We start from the raw sequence: 16,915 nt of genomic DNA, 5'->3' as shown, positions 1-16,915 counted from the left end.
CGTAGGAACTTCATCTGCAGAGAGCAAGAGTGCATTAAAATAGGTAGGTTAAAAACAGATAAATAGAAAAGTTAAATTTAAACACATTTACAAACACAAAGAAATGTTTAGTTTATTCCTTCTGTTGATGCTGAGAAGCTGTTTATGCTCCAGACAAATAATTTCACTGCTTATTATTATGATTTTTAGTGGATTGTGATGGATGTTCGATGGTGACCCACACTAGACTGATGTAGTTATTACTGATTGAATGAAACATTTGTAGAAAAAGCTGTATGACTCGCTGATAAACCTGGAGTCTGCAGCATATCTGGAGAAAAAAGAGGTGCTACTGGCTCTTAGAGGAAATGGCTTCACTGATTGGTTGGAAGGCGAGTTTGTGATCCATTATTGACTCTGATATCTGTATGAGGCCCTGCGGTGGACTGGTGACCTGTCCAGGGTGTGCTTGCCTCTCACCTGTTAAAATGCTGGGTTAGGCTCCAGCTTCTCCGCGACCCTTAATGGACAAAGTGGTACAGATAATGGATGGAAATCTGTATGAGATGATCCTTTCACTTTGCTGGGTGTTGACGGACAGAAGAGGGATGACGATGACTTGACTTGTTTTGTTAAATATTTCAGGGCTGCAATGAATGTTTGAATGCGAATGAAGTAAGTCAGGAAATCACCGGCCACTGGAAGAACGCTTCCTGTGATATCCTTACTTCACCAGTTTAAACCGATCCCTCTAGTAGGTGACTATTAAATTTAGTCTTTCTATAGGTGCTCCTGTTGATTGTCTGCTTTGTTTTCTTACCAAGGCCGGCAAAGGTTTTCTGTTAAGTTTCTGTACAGGAGTAGCAGCTGCTTGTCTGGTTTCTGTGTCTTGGTTAAATAGTTGTTGCTGTTGCTTTCTATCTGCATCTTTGTCTTCTTTCCTGTCCTCACACTCCTTCCTTTGTCTGCCTTTGTCAGGTCCTGGTTCGGGTCTTTACTGGATTTGTTCTCCAGGACATCTCTTTCATCTGGGATAGTTTTTTTTATTCTGACTCTTCTCCTTTATGACAGTCTGCTAGTAACAAAGATGCTAAAGAGCCTATTTAAAAGAGGTTCTAAGTTATGTGCCAACAAAAAGACTGGAAGTTAGGAGTTAGACATGAGTTAGGAGCCTTTTTCAGGCTTGAATGATCAACAGGTCTAAATTAAGAGGCTTCACAAATAAAATGGACTTTGTGCATGGACTGGATTGAGAATGAGTCAAAAAAGCAAAACATGTTCAATGAAAATCTTTGAAACCATTAAAAAAAAACCATTTAAAAAGATTACAACAAAGTCTGGCTGCTTGGAAGCTAAAAGTAAAGGACTAATGGCTGGATTATGGATTTTACACCTTAAAGGTCTCTTTAAAATGTCCAACATGACCAACATAACATAACCAGCTAGTGTTATGTTGGGGCAGCATGGCTCGGTGGGTAGAGCGGTCGTCTTGTAGCCTAAGGGTTGCCGGTTCGGTTCTTGGCCTGTCGAGTTCATGTCAACCGAACCCCAAATTGCTCCTGATGGGTTGTGGTTAGTGCCTTGAATGTGTGTGTGAATGGGTGAATGTGATGTATGATGTATGATGTAAACTAAAGTACAGAAAAGCGCTATATACATGTAAGTGTGGGAAAACTTACAGAAAGGTTCATAATGTCAGCTATTAAGTCTCAATGGTATGCTGTATATTTGTCAGATATAATAAAGTATTTAATTTATCACCATCAATCATGGGCAAATGAAGGTGACTGCAAGGAAAATAACACATTCCTCAAACACATCTGGTTGGTTAAGTCAGAACAAAGGTTCCAGCACCGATACAGCTAATCAATAAGAGTTTGAGCAGTTTTATGCCATAACAAATCATTGACGGAACATTACAGAATAATGAACATGGCAGAAAGGTTTTCTGCACAAATGTTCCACAGATTCCAGAAATTTCCAAACCTACAAGCCTGTTTCAAGCTTCAGGAAAAAACCCTTTTAACTGGATTAATAAGACGCCACGTTTCACTACCTGGTGCCTGGAGCGACAAGCTTTACATGTGAATGCATTGGTTTGTTTCCACCCGGCTCTCGAGCACACACACTCTGTCTCAGCAGTTGGTATGCAACAGAGCAATGGTCAAAATCTCCAATAAAGTCACAGATGCACTCAGAAGCTTTAAAAAAGTTGTTTGACCTGTTTAAAGAACATTTTCAAATATATGTGGTTTAAAGACATGAAGGAAACTTCATCCTGGGGGGTGGTTAGGATGGTATGAAAAATGCATTATTTACTTTATTTCTTTCTTTCTTTGGGAAAAGTTACAAAGCAGCAATTTAATTTAATTTAAAATAAAAAAACAAATACAGGATAATGATAAATAATAAAAAAATATATATGAAAAGTGATACACGGAGAAGGGTGAATAAAAAAAGAAAAATAGACAAAAAAGAAAAAGAAATTTAAAAGGTCAAAAGTATTTGTTGTTTTAATTTAATTGAATGGGCGCCAACCCGTAATGGATAAAGCGGTATAGATGATGGATGGAAATGTATGCTTTATTTACTAAATAAGACTAAAAAAATTAATGAGATAAATTAATTAGACAAAAGAAATCATTTTAAAAAGGCTAGAAGTTGTTTGCAAAGGCATTTTATTTTATTTTATTTTTTAAAAAAGGAATTATTATTCTAAATGAATAGGTTCCGGTGTCCAAATGCGTCTTTATTGCTAAATGAAAGCATTTTTCTTTGGTGGTTGAATATAAATCTACCGTGTTGCTGCATTAAACATGATGTGGTCATGTTCTTTGTTCTAGGCTGATTCTGCTCGGAACTAAACACACAAGCATACACATCCTACATGTTTACGTAGAAACCCTATATTCTCTCAGGATCAGGAAATGTCGCCAGGTGAGAACACATTGTCACCTTCACTGCAGACCGGTCACATTTATGTTTGCATATGAATAAGCGAGTGTAAACAGGTGTGCATGTGAGGCACTGAACAAAAGCTGGAGTCCAACAGTCAAAAGCCTCGATGTCTATGTTATGCACACAAACACATTCACATTTAAAGACGATTTGAGCTTCTAAATCTGACCTTCCTGTCGGGAAGTTTCTGCTGTTGTGACTCCGATCTGGTCTCTCTGCAGCTCTGCCCGGAGCTGGATCATTTGTTAGTGATCTTTATCATCACATAATAACATCCTCATCATCACACATCTGTGAATTAGTTGGCCCGGATCACAGATACTTATAAAGGAGGTCAGAGAGGATGGCGTGCAAGAAATCCCTGGTTCAAGACTAATAGTGTGCAATATTTTCAGCTGTCATACTTTTCTAATTCCCTCCCTCTTGTCATTCCTTACACATCTTCTGCACTTTCACCTGGGAATGCCTACAGCTAGTCATTGAAAGTAAAGGGTTAGGCCTACATGTAAAACAATGAAAGCTTGTGACAATATTGTGCATTGTAAAAGTATAAATATGACATGTTTTCTTTTGAGACTGGGCTGGTAAAGTTCCAGTGTAAAAGGTAGGTAAGTATTAGAGTAGCTTCCGTGTGAATGCACTGATATAACAAGATGTGCAGAGCAACTCATGTCTGTCAATGGTTTTAATGTTTTGGCTAAGCAGAGTGTAACAAAACAGAAGCCAAATAAGCAAACTGGCTAATTTTAATGGTGCATTTCTATTATATAGTTAGCTTAGCATAAACACAGAAATAAATGATAGCAAGCGTAACAATACTCTGAATTATTTCCTAAAGTTTGACCTTTTACCTCAAATGTTCACTGTTATTTCTGACTGAAACTATCTTCATGAATAGGGATGTGTTATAAAGACTGAAAACAGCCTTAAAGCAAAGTTATGATTGGTTACTGTGAATTCTGCAGATTAGACCAACTTGACAAGACTGGTCCAGTATTCATATGAGAGATTAGGTTTTTAGCACATCTTGGGTCAAATATTCTCTTCAGTGAATTCATCTGGATTAATGAGAATCAAACACAATCACCTCCGAGGAGGCTTAGTCATCAACTGTTAAACCAGCCGATGACTCACCATATTCAGACTTGCTGCATCATTAAGCCGCGAATGAGTGATTGCATTAAAGGAAATTTGATTTTAATTCCAGCTTTGCTTCGAGACCACAGGAGATATTTTCAGAATATTTTAGAGCTTAGCATCCACACCCTCCACTTCAGGTCTGCCTTCCGTGTGCAGGAATCCACTGAAGAACATTACAGGCTTATCGAGTCTGCAAGATTAGATCACTATGGAGCAGCGTGCATGCTTTCGCCCTGAAATCTCTGAGTTTTACAACTGTTTTGAACAATGATGCAGCTGCACATGCATGCACCCTCACCTCAGCACACAGCCAGTCCACAGACACAAAAACCCAAGCCGTTCCCGTCCCTCGGTGTTATCTTTGAACAGGTTGTACTTTTCCCAGCTCTCGCTGCACATTTGTTACACTGATCAAATTCCTGCAGGTTACTGACCTGCAAGCTGAAATCACCATGTTATGACCCCGTCTGCCATTTTAACGGGAGTCCTCATGAGCTCATTCACCAGTAAAAACCTTTTTTTTTTTTTTTTATTCATTCATTTCAGTAACAAATCTCACCTCCAGAGATTAAAGCAGAGACGTGGAGTTTAACAGACACGTGGGACTGTAATGATTATTATAGATTATATATCATGACCCACATAATTATCATCTTTTTAAATGTTCCCCTACTATTATTCTGCATCAGTGTCAGGTGACTTATTAAATACTGTAAACATGACATTAAATGAGCAGAGAAAGATTAAAGAAAAGAAATTATTGCAGTTTTTCTGTGACAGATTTCAGAATCGTGACAGCTCAAGCGATGCTTCTGTTTTGAATTGTCTCGTAAATCCAAACCGCTCCTTTCTTTTTATTCACTTCCTGTGTACCTGAGACACACCTGTTTCTACCACTAGCATTTATTAAAAACAACCAGGTAAATATCTGGTTAATGAATCTGGTCCCAAACTTGCTCCCATCAACAAGTCACCCAGTTAAATTTATTTAATCTGTTCAGACCCGTAAGTACAAACCACAGAGTGCATCTTCTAAACGGCAGCAGGACGGATGTGCGACTCATATGAGCATTACAGAACCGAGGAGAAGTGGGAAATTTCTCAGAATAACCCCGTGCTGACAATGATTCCATAAAAACAGAAGCCATGGGTCATCTCCAGCAATAAAATCATTTCTAAGCATTAACGTTTGACCTAAAATACACTTTGGGTCTTGTTTTGTGAACATTAGGGTCTAAACTTGGAGCAGCAGGGGGCGCTGTGATGGGTACAGGTTACATTCAGTCAATGGAGACAAAATTTTTACTTTTGTCAAGACCTGGTTTGGTTTAAGCACTAAATAACTAAACTAAATAACTAACTACTTGAAAATACAAGCTCTAAAATGTACAGATTTGATTCAGTAATTTCGGTTTAAAACGGCACAAATAAGAGAGCAAGATATCTATCTATGTATCTATCTATCTGTCTGTCTATCTCTCTGTCTGTCTGTCTGTCTGTCTGTCTGTCTGTCTGTCTATCTATCTATCTATCTATCTATCTATCTATCTATCTATCTATCTATCTATCTATCTATCTATCTATCTCTCTCTCTCTCTCTCTCTCTCTATCTATCTATGTATCTATCTATCTATCTATCTATCTATCTATCTATGTATCTATCTATCTATGGGCTTAAATTTGCATTAATGGGTTGAAACTGATGCTTTAACCTTTTATTTACATCTTGAATCAAAGAGGGAAGGACTGGCCGCCTCCTTTTAGCTGAAGATGGTTTATTCAGTCAAACTTGGCCTTTTAGGGTCGGTGAAACGACCCTTTTTACAAACTGGTTCTTTTAAAAGTTTTTTAAAAAATCAAAATGGTGTGCAGCTAATTAAACATGATGCTTTCTTTTAACATGTTAGATTCTTTTTACCATCATTTCAGGTGGAATCGTCCTTCTTCGGAGTGGAAATAGTTGTTTACTCCTGAATTAAGGTTCAAAATGTTAGAATGTTAGTCGCTTGTTTATAGTTATGGATATTTTCAGAATTTTAATTATCTAAACTTCACAAACGGATCATTTTACAATGAAATTAGTACCACGCAGCCACAAAACCATTCAGATCATTTGTAGCCAAACAGCTATTGCTTAATATTTAACAGAAACTGCATGAGTAATCAATCATGTGGACTAATGACTTGTTTTTTTCTGATCAATATACACGTCAGAGTCAGTGATCATCACTGTCACCTTCGTACATGTCGTTTCCTTCCAGAAAGGAGTCTGTATTAGTCATATTAGATCAGATAAAACATTTGTCACACATCAGTCACATCTAATTAGAGCAGGGAAATGTTCTTTACCCTGCACAGCAGGTTTTCTTCTTTTCATGGAGCCGTTTCCTTGTGTCAACACAGGTTAATGTGACAAAACTGAGATCAAATAATTCCGCCAAGGCTGGAAAACAACCTTAAGTCATGTGTCTGTTTACTTTCATACAAATCATTTTCTTTTCTAAAAGGAAAATAGAAAAATAAAAGTATGATGATCGCCACACCTCTCCTTAAATTATATTGCTAATCAATTTATGGAGTAATTCAATCAGAAAAAACTTTATCCACAACATGTAAGAAACTTAACTGCCTCCAGCTCTGGTTGACCAGTTTCTGAGTGGATGTGGTTTCAGCCAGAAGGACCAGTCAGTGTCCGGGTCATGTGCCTGGCCCCAGTCCATACAGACCAAACACATCCCATCATCTCAGAGTCCTCATGCCACAGCACCTCCACCTCCACCTCTCAACATTTTTCAGACTTCAGACCCTGAAGAGAGATGCGTGACTAAACTAGTTCAGCTCAAAGATGGAGTTTAGATTCCAAAACAGCCGAAGGGGAAACAGACCTCATCTCTAACAGTTCATGGTTCACTCAAAAAAAAAAAAAAAAAGTGCACCAGATTCCAAACAGGTCTGAAAGGTTCTGCTGGGACCCTCCAAGGAGACTGTCATGATGCACTGGTGTTGAGCTGGGAAAGTTACTGAGCAACAAAGATGAATAAGTCATAAAGAACATAGTGAAAAGTTTATATGAGTGGAAAGCATTCTTACTGTGGCCTGATGAAGGTGTCCAGGTCATCCGGGTCAGAGAAGAAAACTTGTCCTTCTTCTTTGTCGCTCTTGGATTTCTTCCTCCTCAGCTTGAAGGACAGCAGCTTTCCCCTCTTGACACTCGGGGAAGCAGGTGAAGCATCGTGGGGCAACGTGGCGCAGTCTCCCGGCCCAAAAGAACCGGGACCCGCAGGAACAGAACCAGCATCCTGCCGGGGGAGGGTCGCCGACGCATCTTTGAGGAACTCCTCGCGCTTTAGCTCCTTGTCCTGGGATTTAATTTTAAAGAGTTTCTTTAATTTCAGCGTGCTGGACTTACTCATGGTGCGTGTGTGAGGAGCGCGCGCTCAGAAAGTGAGAGCTCAGAGGTGAAAGACATGAGGAGACGAAGCAGCGGGGGGAGTGATCCACGCACCGGGCCAACCTGCAGAGCGGGTTGCCGCGAGCGCGTGGACGCGCACAGAGCGCAGCAGAAACACAACAGCTTCGTTTCCGGTTGACTTCATAATAAAAATCTTGATTTAAAAAAACATCCTGGAGGTCATGATGTTAAAGAACTGTCACATTTCACATCATGTAAATAAACTTTGCACAAAACTAAGGAAACGACTGTTTTATTGATCGTTTCTCAGCTTTAATAACCAATTATTGCATGATTCTTAAATGTCTTTTATATATTTTATTCACACACACACACACACAAACACACATACATACTTACACACAAATATATATATATATATATATATATATATATATATATATATATATAATTATAACAAATTAAAAACTGATTTGTGTGTCATCCTGTTAGCTCATATTTTCTTTAGCTGATTTGTCCACTTAAGACCTTTGTTTAACCAGGAAACAATTGTTAATCTCAATTAGATAAAACAATCTCTTTGAGTAGTGTTACATCAGATGCAGCACAGTTTTAAATTTTTCAGATAATCAACACACACATATCTGCTTTCAAGTTGTCCAGCTCAAAAACATCCCATGAGACCAAATCATGGAGTTTCAAGACTTTCTGTAGAAGTCACTTAAGGCAAAAGGAGCATCATCTTTCCCCCAAGACATCATGGCTATATGACTTTAAATCCAACTTTCCTTTTTTACCTGAAACATATCAGCAGGAGCTGAAATTTTAAACATGCAGGTTTAGATTCAACAGCGCTCACATGAAGGGAATTAAGTTTCCTCTGTAGACACTCTAACCAAAGTAAGTAGATTTTGCACATGAGAAAGTCTTAGTTTACAGTCTAAGGTGTTGCATACATCACTGCAAGTTCCTGAGCAAGCTGTAAGATTAACCACATATTTTATAACTGAGGTGTTTTTTAATAATGGTGCTATGGTGGTTAACATAATGGCCATAAGGCTCTCTGTTAACGTCTAGTCGGAGTCTTTCAGTGGGGGGTTTGTAAGTTCTCTCTTTGCAGGCTGCTTCCTGCCACAGACCAAAAACATACATGTTCAATTAACAAATTCTAAACTTGCCCACGGAGTGGTTGTGCAAAAAAAATTATCTAATGATCTCTGTGATTTGTTAGTGACCTTTTGGGGTGTCCTTCCTCTCATCTAATGGCAGCTGATATACTCCAGCCACCTGCAACCCTGAACTGTACGCCAGCTAGCAGCTAGCAGGATGTATGCTACACTGCTGGGAAAGGAATAGTAACTCAGAGAAGACAAGAGCAGGGGGCTCTGCGTCAATGTGCATGAAGGTTGATGTAACAACAGCACTATTGTGGACAGACACTGTTTTCATGACCTAGAGTTCGTGTCGGTGAGATGCAGACCTTTTTTCTGCCTAGAGAGCTAGCTGTTGTTGTCATCACAGCAGTCTACATTCCACCGGACGCTAATGTAAACACGGCTCTTTCTCTGTTGCTTAACGTTATCAACAACCACCAGCGGGCCCACCCTAATGGCATCCACATCATAGCAGGGTACTTTAACAAAGCTAATCTCAAGTCTGTTTTACCAAAATTCTACCAACACGTCCATTTTCCAACAAGAAGGGAAAACACATTGGATCATGTGCACTCTAACATCAAGCAGGCATACAAAGCCAGACCCCGCCCCGACTACCACCTGGGTTGGTCAGACCACCTTTCCCTGCTTCTCAACTCTGCATACACTGACCAAGGACGCTCTTCACCGACTGCAGGACTGTTCTGAACTCACAGAGTGGGATACCTTCTATCATGAAGACCTGGCAACATATATGGATACAGAACTGTTTTACATCAAATACGGCATTAGTATTGTCACCAATATTGTTTCCAAACCAGAAACCTTGGATGACGAGTGCCAAAGCAGAGTACAAGAGGAGGACAGAGGATCATCTTAACAACCCCCAGCAGGTGTGGCAGGGTATACAGACCATCATTAACTACAGAGGCTTTGCTGTGATATCTGGGGACTCGGATGCGGCACTAGCGGAGGAGCTGAACAGCTTCTTTGCCTGCTTTAAGTCCCATACACAGCACTCAGCCACATTACTTCATCCACCACTACAAACCCGACCGGTTTCCAGCTCCCCCCTACTCACTCTTGAGGTACAGGAAGTGAGGTGGGTGCTCTGTGCAGTGAACCCCAGAAAGGCTGCAGGCCCGGAGAGAGTACCTGGAAAGGTGCCCAAGGCATGTGCCAAGCAGCTATCACAGGTCTTCCCCGACATATTCAACCTGTCTCTGGAACAAGCCATCATTCCACCCTGCCTAAAGTCCACTGAAGACGCAGTAAGCACTGCACTTTATTCAGCACTGAGTCGCCTGGAACCATAGGGGAGTTATTATCAGGATGCTCTTTGTTGATTTCAGCTCAGCTTTCAAAATAATAATACCAGACATTCTGATCCCCAAGCTAGCCAACCTGAAGCTCCTACCACCCACCTGCTCCTGGATTAAGGTTTTTCTGGTCGACTGACCCCAAACTGGGTCCTCACCCCTCCTCCTCCCCAACTCTCAGCACTGGTTCTCCTCAGGGCTGTGAGTCCAGTACTTTCTCTACATGTCCGACTGCAGTCCGGCCCACCCAGAAAACATCATTGTGAAATTTGCGGATGACACAACGGTGGTGGCTGATTACAGGGGAGAAATGAGGCAGCCTACAGAGATGAGGTCCTGAGATTTGGTGAGTGGTGCACAAACAACTTCACACTGAACATCACCAAGACTAAAGAACTCATCCTGGACTTCAGGCATAATAGAGCAGCCCCAGCCCCTCTGTACATCAAAGGTGAATGTGTAAACTGAGTTGAGTCCTTCAGATTCCTCGTGTCCATATCTCTGCAGACATCTCCTGGTTGGTCAACACCACAGCGCTGGTCAACAAGACCCAGTAGCGGCTGCATTTCTTGAGGGTGTTCAGGAAGAAGCAATTACACACACTGCTGCTGGTGACCATCTACTGTTCCACCATCGAGAGCCTGCTGACCTATGCTGCGACAGTGTGGCAGCCAGCTGCACGGTGGCCGACAGGAAGAGACTGCAGAGGATAGCAAATACTTCACAGAATCATCGGCTGCCCTCTGTCCTCCCTGACTACCATACATGACTCCCGCTGTCTCAGCAGAGCCAGAAATGTCTTAAAGGACACCACCCATCCTGGCTTCCATTCCTTTAACCTATCACCTTCTGGCAGGTGCTTTAGGTCCAGAACAAACAGACTCAGGGACAGTTTCTTTCCCACGGCTGTCACCACATTGAACGCTAACTTGTTCTAAATCAAAGTGTACTGCTATTAGCAGATAAATAATTTTCACTAACCATTTTATCGCCTTATTTTAGCCTCAGTCGTTTTATTGTGTATTATATGTATGTTTCTCTATATATTTTTTATATATTACTGAGTCTCTTTACTATAGTATTGTGTGTGTGCACATTTATGGAACTGCTCTTAAATGTACTATGTGTAATGACAATAAAGGCTATTCTATTCTATTCTATTCTAATTGGATAAAGTGGATGTAGAAAATGAACTGATGATTCTGACAGCTTGCTGCACATCTTTAGTTCCCTTTAATTTCCTCATTACCTACTCTGTATAATCAGAATATCTGTGTAGTTCTCTTACACAGTACAAGTTACATCATGAGATATATCTGTTATGTAATAACTGTTGTAATTTAAAGTGTAATATGGTGATTTCATCCCCCTCTATTTCATGACAGACCTGTCTCTGTATATAAACTATATGATTTTGGTAGTTATGATGCCCTTTTTTACAATCTCTTAATTCTCCAGTTTCCAGTAAAATAACAGCTCTCTCTGCTGGTCATGATTAGGAAAGACAATTACAGTCTAGATGATTGACAAGATACACTCACCGTGCACCTTATATAAAATAATATAATATAATATAATATAATATAATATAATATAATATAATATAATATAATATAATATAAAATAATATAATATAATATAATATAATATAATATAATATAATATAATATAAAATAATATAATATAATATAATATAATATAATATAAAATAATATAATATAATATAATATAATATAAAATAATATAATATAATATAATATAATATAATATAATATAATATAATATAATATAATATAAAATAATATAATATAATATAATATAATATAATATAATATAATATATACTGTTGCCACGTGGCCAAAGAATGAACCCATGTGTGTCTTCAGCAACAGAAAGTGAGAATGAAAGAGGGTGGCAGCCATTTACTCTGTGGTTTTAACAGCTGCACCTCAAATGTAATTCTGAATCAATGAACAAGGCTTGTCAGGTTTTTTTGAGACAGCAGCAGGTGTGGAGGTGAAATGGTGCAAACAGACTGCTTGGGAGGTAGAAGAATCTTCCAAACTGATGACACAGATAAGGCGGTGTGTCCCTAAGGTTTTTTTTTTAGGTAAGCAGAACCATCAGATAAGAGCGATGCATTCATGGCCAGTAGCTAAAGATTGAGATCAAAGGCAGGAAGATGAGTGAAGCACTTCACACACAATCTGAGAGATAGTGGTTTGAGTTTCAGCTTCTTCTGCTTTTGAGATTTTTTTTCCTCTTTTTCTGCAGAGTGTATTTGCTGTACAACACAACACTTTCTTCACAAGCGGCTGTAGCTCAGAGACGTTCTGGTACCCCAAGAAATCATTTTCACTTTCTTCTGAAGAACAGAACATTCTGGAAGGTAAGTTTTTAACATCACAAATTCTCCTGCCTTTTCTGTTTTATTTCATTTATGTCATGTGTTTATTTTGCATAATTAATGTGCAGCACATTCATTTAGACACTTGATTTAAATTGTATTTAGAAAAGTACAATATTACATTTAAACCATTAACAATAACTGAGTAGCTTTAAAATGTGTTGAACACACAGAAATAATGATATAAAATTACAAATATGGAACAGAACTGGGACTTCCGTGAAAAGTAGAAACAATCATTGTGGAACATGTGAAGTTCTCAAATTATGCTTCTATACATACAGAAAAAAATCCTTTGTTTCTCCCACCATCACATCTTGTCCAATACATAATTAAAACCCTGAATACAGTTCATGTTGCATTCCGATGCTCAGATCCAGCGATTTCATGAGAAATGAGAGACATGCGGCTTTGTTCCTTCTTATAAGCAAAGTGATATGCCTTTTATTGTTCTTCCTCATTAGGGATGATTAGTAACTGAATACAAGCTAATTATATATATATATATATATATGTATATATATATACATATATTTATATACACTACCGTTCAAAAGTTTGGAGTCACTTCCCTATTGAATCCCATGGCAAAGTGACCCCAAACTTTTGAACGGTGTTGTATATATATATATATATATATATATATATATATATTATACAGACTGTATATACTGTATATTGCAATGACAACATAGGCCACATGTAAAAACATTAGTACTAACATGTAGTTAAACTAGTTTATTTACAATGTACATAAATCCATAAAAAGTAAATGTTTATAAAGTACTCAGTCATTCATAGGTTTTATCATTTGAGGTGAAATGATTTCAGTATTGAATACAAGTGATAAAAAATGTTCATGTTAATCAGTAACCAGGTGGCTTATAAGGTAACTGGACTCAGTCCTGCAGTTTTCTGTAGATAAACAGGAAGTTTGTGCTGTTTGCAGATCTTGTTACATAATTGTATTGTTTTATTTTAACGTGACACATTTCCTTAAATGTGTAAAAAAAATAAGATCAAATATAAAATATTTCACATAATCTGATTGAGAAAAGAAAAGCTGAGCACCAACCTGCTGCACAAAAAATAGTTTACAGAAAAATAATTGTGCTCGTTTTTCTCTAATTGTGCAAGTCAGGCTCTTTGCAGGTTGTTGATCTTCCTGCATCTACCTACACATGTGCAGACAATAAAACCTAACAGTAAATCATCTGAGATTCTCACTGATAAGATCTTATCATCCTGTGAGATCAGATGAAGCAGCGACCTGCAGCCTCCGTTCAACACCTTCACTTAGTGTCTCATTGGACTAAAACGGGGTCATTGACAAAAAGGGGAAAAGCTGAACTAGATCTGATGACATTTTTAACCAGTAATGCAGGGTTTTGAGCCTTTTTTTCTTTGGTGGATGCACTTTTTTCTTTTTGTCTCAACAGATACAAAAACATTTTTAGATTGTAGTCGTTCCCTTTTTACTTAATGATTACTTTCCCTTATAGTAAATTTAATTATATATAAGAATAAGTTTTCAATTTTAGTTATACATCCAGAGCCTTTAGAAGACAAGTAAAAGTACAAGTACACCACATATTAGAAGAAAAATGTAGTATAAAGTAGAAGAATGTATCATAAAGTAGTTAAAACTACAACCAGAGAGCTTCAGTGTAAAACTTTATCATGTGAATTAACGTAGTTGTCAGACAAATGTAAAAAATATAAAACCCATAGAAGTACTTCCATGTGAAATGAAGTTGTTTATAGTTAAAATACTCAGCCCGTTGCTGCCTCCTGGCAGTGGAATGGGTTTATTTGCTGCAGAACATTCTGTAAATGTTTGCCAGTCATCATATTTTTGGATTTAGCTGTTGTATTTTCTTTTCTAGATAAAGAACATGGAGAATGTAACCCAATACGAGATATACGATAGCGAGGTGACAGATTATGAACTTGAAGAGCCCTGTAACCTCAACCCAGGAGGGGCCCTCACCCAAACCATCATCTACTCCATCATCTCTGTCTTCGGCCTGATCGGTAACATTCTTGTGATGGTCACTTACGTCTTCTACAAGAGAGCCAAGACAATGACAGATGTCTATCTCTTCAACGTGGCTGTGGCAGACCTCATCTTTGTGCTGGCTCTGCCACTCATCATGTACAACGAGCACAACCATTGGCCCATGGGTAATGTGGCCTGCAAGATGCTTGGGTCGGCCTACAGCATCAACCTGTACAGTGGCATGCTGCTGCTTGCGTGCATCAGCTGTGACCGTTATGTGGCCATAGTCCAGGCTAGACGCTCGTTTGGATCTCGCGCCCACGCTCTGACCTACAGCCGTCTTATCTGCTCAGCTGTCTGGCTGTTTGCTGTGGCTTTGACTCTGCCCACACTCATCTACACTGAGCTCTTAGAAGAAGAGGATAGAATGACTGAGACTCAAATGGTGACGTGTCAGCTGAATTTTCATACAGAAGACACAGCAAAGCTAATGAAGGTGATGGTGCCCAGTCTCCAAATGGCCATCGGCTTCCTGTTACCCCTGTTTGTGATGGTTTTCTGCTACTCGTGCATCGTGTACACCTTGCTGCGAGCGCAGAGCAGCCAGAGGCACAAGGCCATCCGGGTGATCTTGGCAGTTGTTGTGGTTTTTGTTGCGTGCCACCTTCCCTACAACATGACTCTGCTGATTCACACCATGTTTCTCTTCAAGCTGAGAGACTGTGAAGAAGAGTTGATAAAACTCCAAGTTCTGGCCATCTCTAGGAGTGTTGCGTTCCTCCACTGCAGCCTCAATCCCATCCTCTACGCCTTCATCGGAGTGAAGTTCAGGAAGCACTTCCTGCAAATAATATCAGATCTTTGGTGCATTGGCAAAAAGTTCATCTACCCTAGTCGCTCCTCACGGGGAACGCCTGAAGTCTGCACGATGAGGAGCTCAGAGGGCTCCAACAACATCTCATCATTCAGTGCATAACAGAAGCCAATAGGGCTGTCAAATGATTAAAATGTTTCATCAGATTAATCACTGCTTACTAATTAATCATGATTAATCCTCAGGTAATAACTTCCTACCTGATATGTGATAATGTGATATTATAACATGTTTTAAAGGAACATATCTCATTTCTGGCTGTAAAATGCATACATAAAACCCTTGAAATAGCATGTTATATTCCAGGAAGGAGATGGAACACACCTGAGAAAATATATTAATTACAAAAAGGATCAATTAAATCTTACATTTCTCATTTTGAAATAGTTGTTTGGGGAGATGCATGTTAGCTAACAAAGGTGGGTAATTCTTAACAGAATCTTGTCAATACAAATGTTTGAAGAAAAAGAAGCATCTTGTTTAAAAATGGAATTTATTTTCCCTATGAGTCCAGGCATGTATGGAAGCCCATTCCTGCCAATTGTAAATTAAAATTATTGACAAAGTTTCTCATAATTATGAGATTTAAACTGATAATAAAAGACACCGTTATGATGGACAGATGAAGTTTCATGAAGCACTGACACTTTACAGCAAACTGGTTCAACAAAGGGTTCATTTCTCGAGGCTTCAGAAGCCACCTGCTGGGCAAAGTGTGTAAAACAGGCGGTTTTTCTCTTAACCATGTAATCTGTTACATGCTGTTGTAATCTTCTGGCCTTATCAGAATCATGTTCTTACCAACTTAAATAAACAATTTATACATCCATATGTGTATGTATGTGTGTATACATCCCATGAATATTTTTATCTCATAATATGAATAATATGACTTTGAATCTCATAATTATCATTTTAAATCCCATAAGTTTGAGATATTTTCTATTTTTTTTAATTTACAAGTGGTAGGAATGAGCTTCCATATCATGAGTCAAAGAAATAAAGCTAAGTACTAAATGAAACAGGATTATTATGAACCGAGAAACAACACAAACATTTTGATGTTTTTTTATTTGGGGGAAAAAGTTAAAAGCTGCTCAGTACATGTCTGTACATAGCATTTTATTTTCTGACACTGTAGAACAAAATCTCATAACAGAAGTGGAAAGTGGAAGTCTGCAGAAAAGTTGATTTTTTTGTTCATTTTCATGCTTTTGTGAACTTATCTAATAAAATGGATGTAAGTGGAAAACCTGGTTCATTATAACAATATTATCACCATATATAGTCTTTAGTTCTCTTGTTTATTGATTTTACCATGTTTTATAAAAATAATTTGTTTTAACTTTTCAGAACTGTATCATACTCTCTTAATGTTGAAATGTTGTGTGTTTTTTTAACAACATTTTGTATTTGAATGAACTTTTTTCACACTGTCAATAAATTTTATGTCTGAGAAAATGTTTTCTCTAAAGACAAAATAACAGAAAATTTTGAGAATATTAGAATTCATCATTCTTTTCTTTTTAGAAATGCATTTTATTAGAAATAATCAAATCTTTGTTTGTTTTTCTTGCATTAGTTATTAGTTATTCAAGCTGTTAAGGAGACAATGAGTCAGACACAGTGGAAAAGCAAAGATAAAAGTGAACTATAAAGTTTAGGAGGACAAA

General features: G+C 38.3%; 2 protein-coding genes across 4 annotated transcripts in view; one reads left to right on the top strand and one right to left on the bottom strand.

The window, feature by feature from the left end:
* crybg1a (crystallin beta-gamma domain containing 1a) overlaps nucleotides 1–7,567 on the bottom strand; it is a 53,620-nt gene extending 46,053 nt beyond the window's left edge. For all 3 annotated transcript variants that reach the window (XM_041971118.1, XM_041971119.1, XM_041971120.1), the window contains exon 1: nucleotides 7,168–7,567. In XM_041971118.1, coding sequence (XP_041827052.1) covers nucleotides 7,168–7,490 — 323 coding nt within the window. In that variant the 5' untranslated portion in view covers nucleotides 7,491–7,567. The remainder of the gene's footprint in view (nucleotides 1–7,167) is intronic.
* Nucleotides 7,568–12,246: 4,679 nt separating this feature from the next.
* ccr6b (chemokine (C-C motif) receptor 6b) lies at nucleotides 12,247–16,664 on the top strand. The gene is made up of 2 exons (XM_041972156.1): nucleotides 12,247–12,351; nucleotides 14,256–16,664. The coding sequence occupies exon 2, from the start codon at nucleotides 14,265–14,267 to the stop codon at nucleotides 15,342–15,344; it is 1,080 nt and encodes a 359-aa protein (XP_041828090.1). The 5' UTR covers nucleotides 12,247–12,351; nucleotides 14,256–14,264; the 3' UTR covers nucleotides 15,345–16,664.
* Nucleotides 16,665–16,915: the final 251 nt, after the last annotated feature.

This window comes from Melanotaenia boesemani, chromosome 20 (genome assembly GCF_017639745.1).
Source record: "Melanotaenia boesemani isolate fMelBoe1 chromosome 20, fMelBoe1.pri, whole genome shotgun sequence".
Classification (NCBI taxonomy): domain Eukaryota; kingdom Metazoa; phylum Chordata; class Actinopteri; order Atheriniformes; family Melanotaeniidae; genus Melanotaenia; species Melanotaenia boesemani.
The sequence above is the reverse complement of the archived record's forward strand: the minus strand, read 5'-3'. Positions and strand labels throughout refer to the sequence as shown.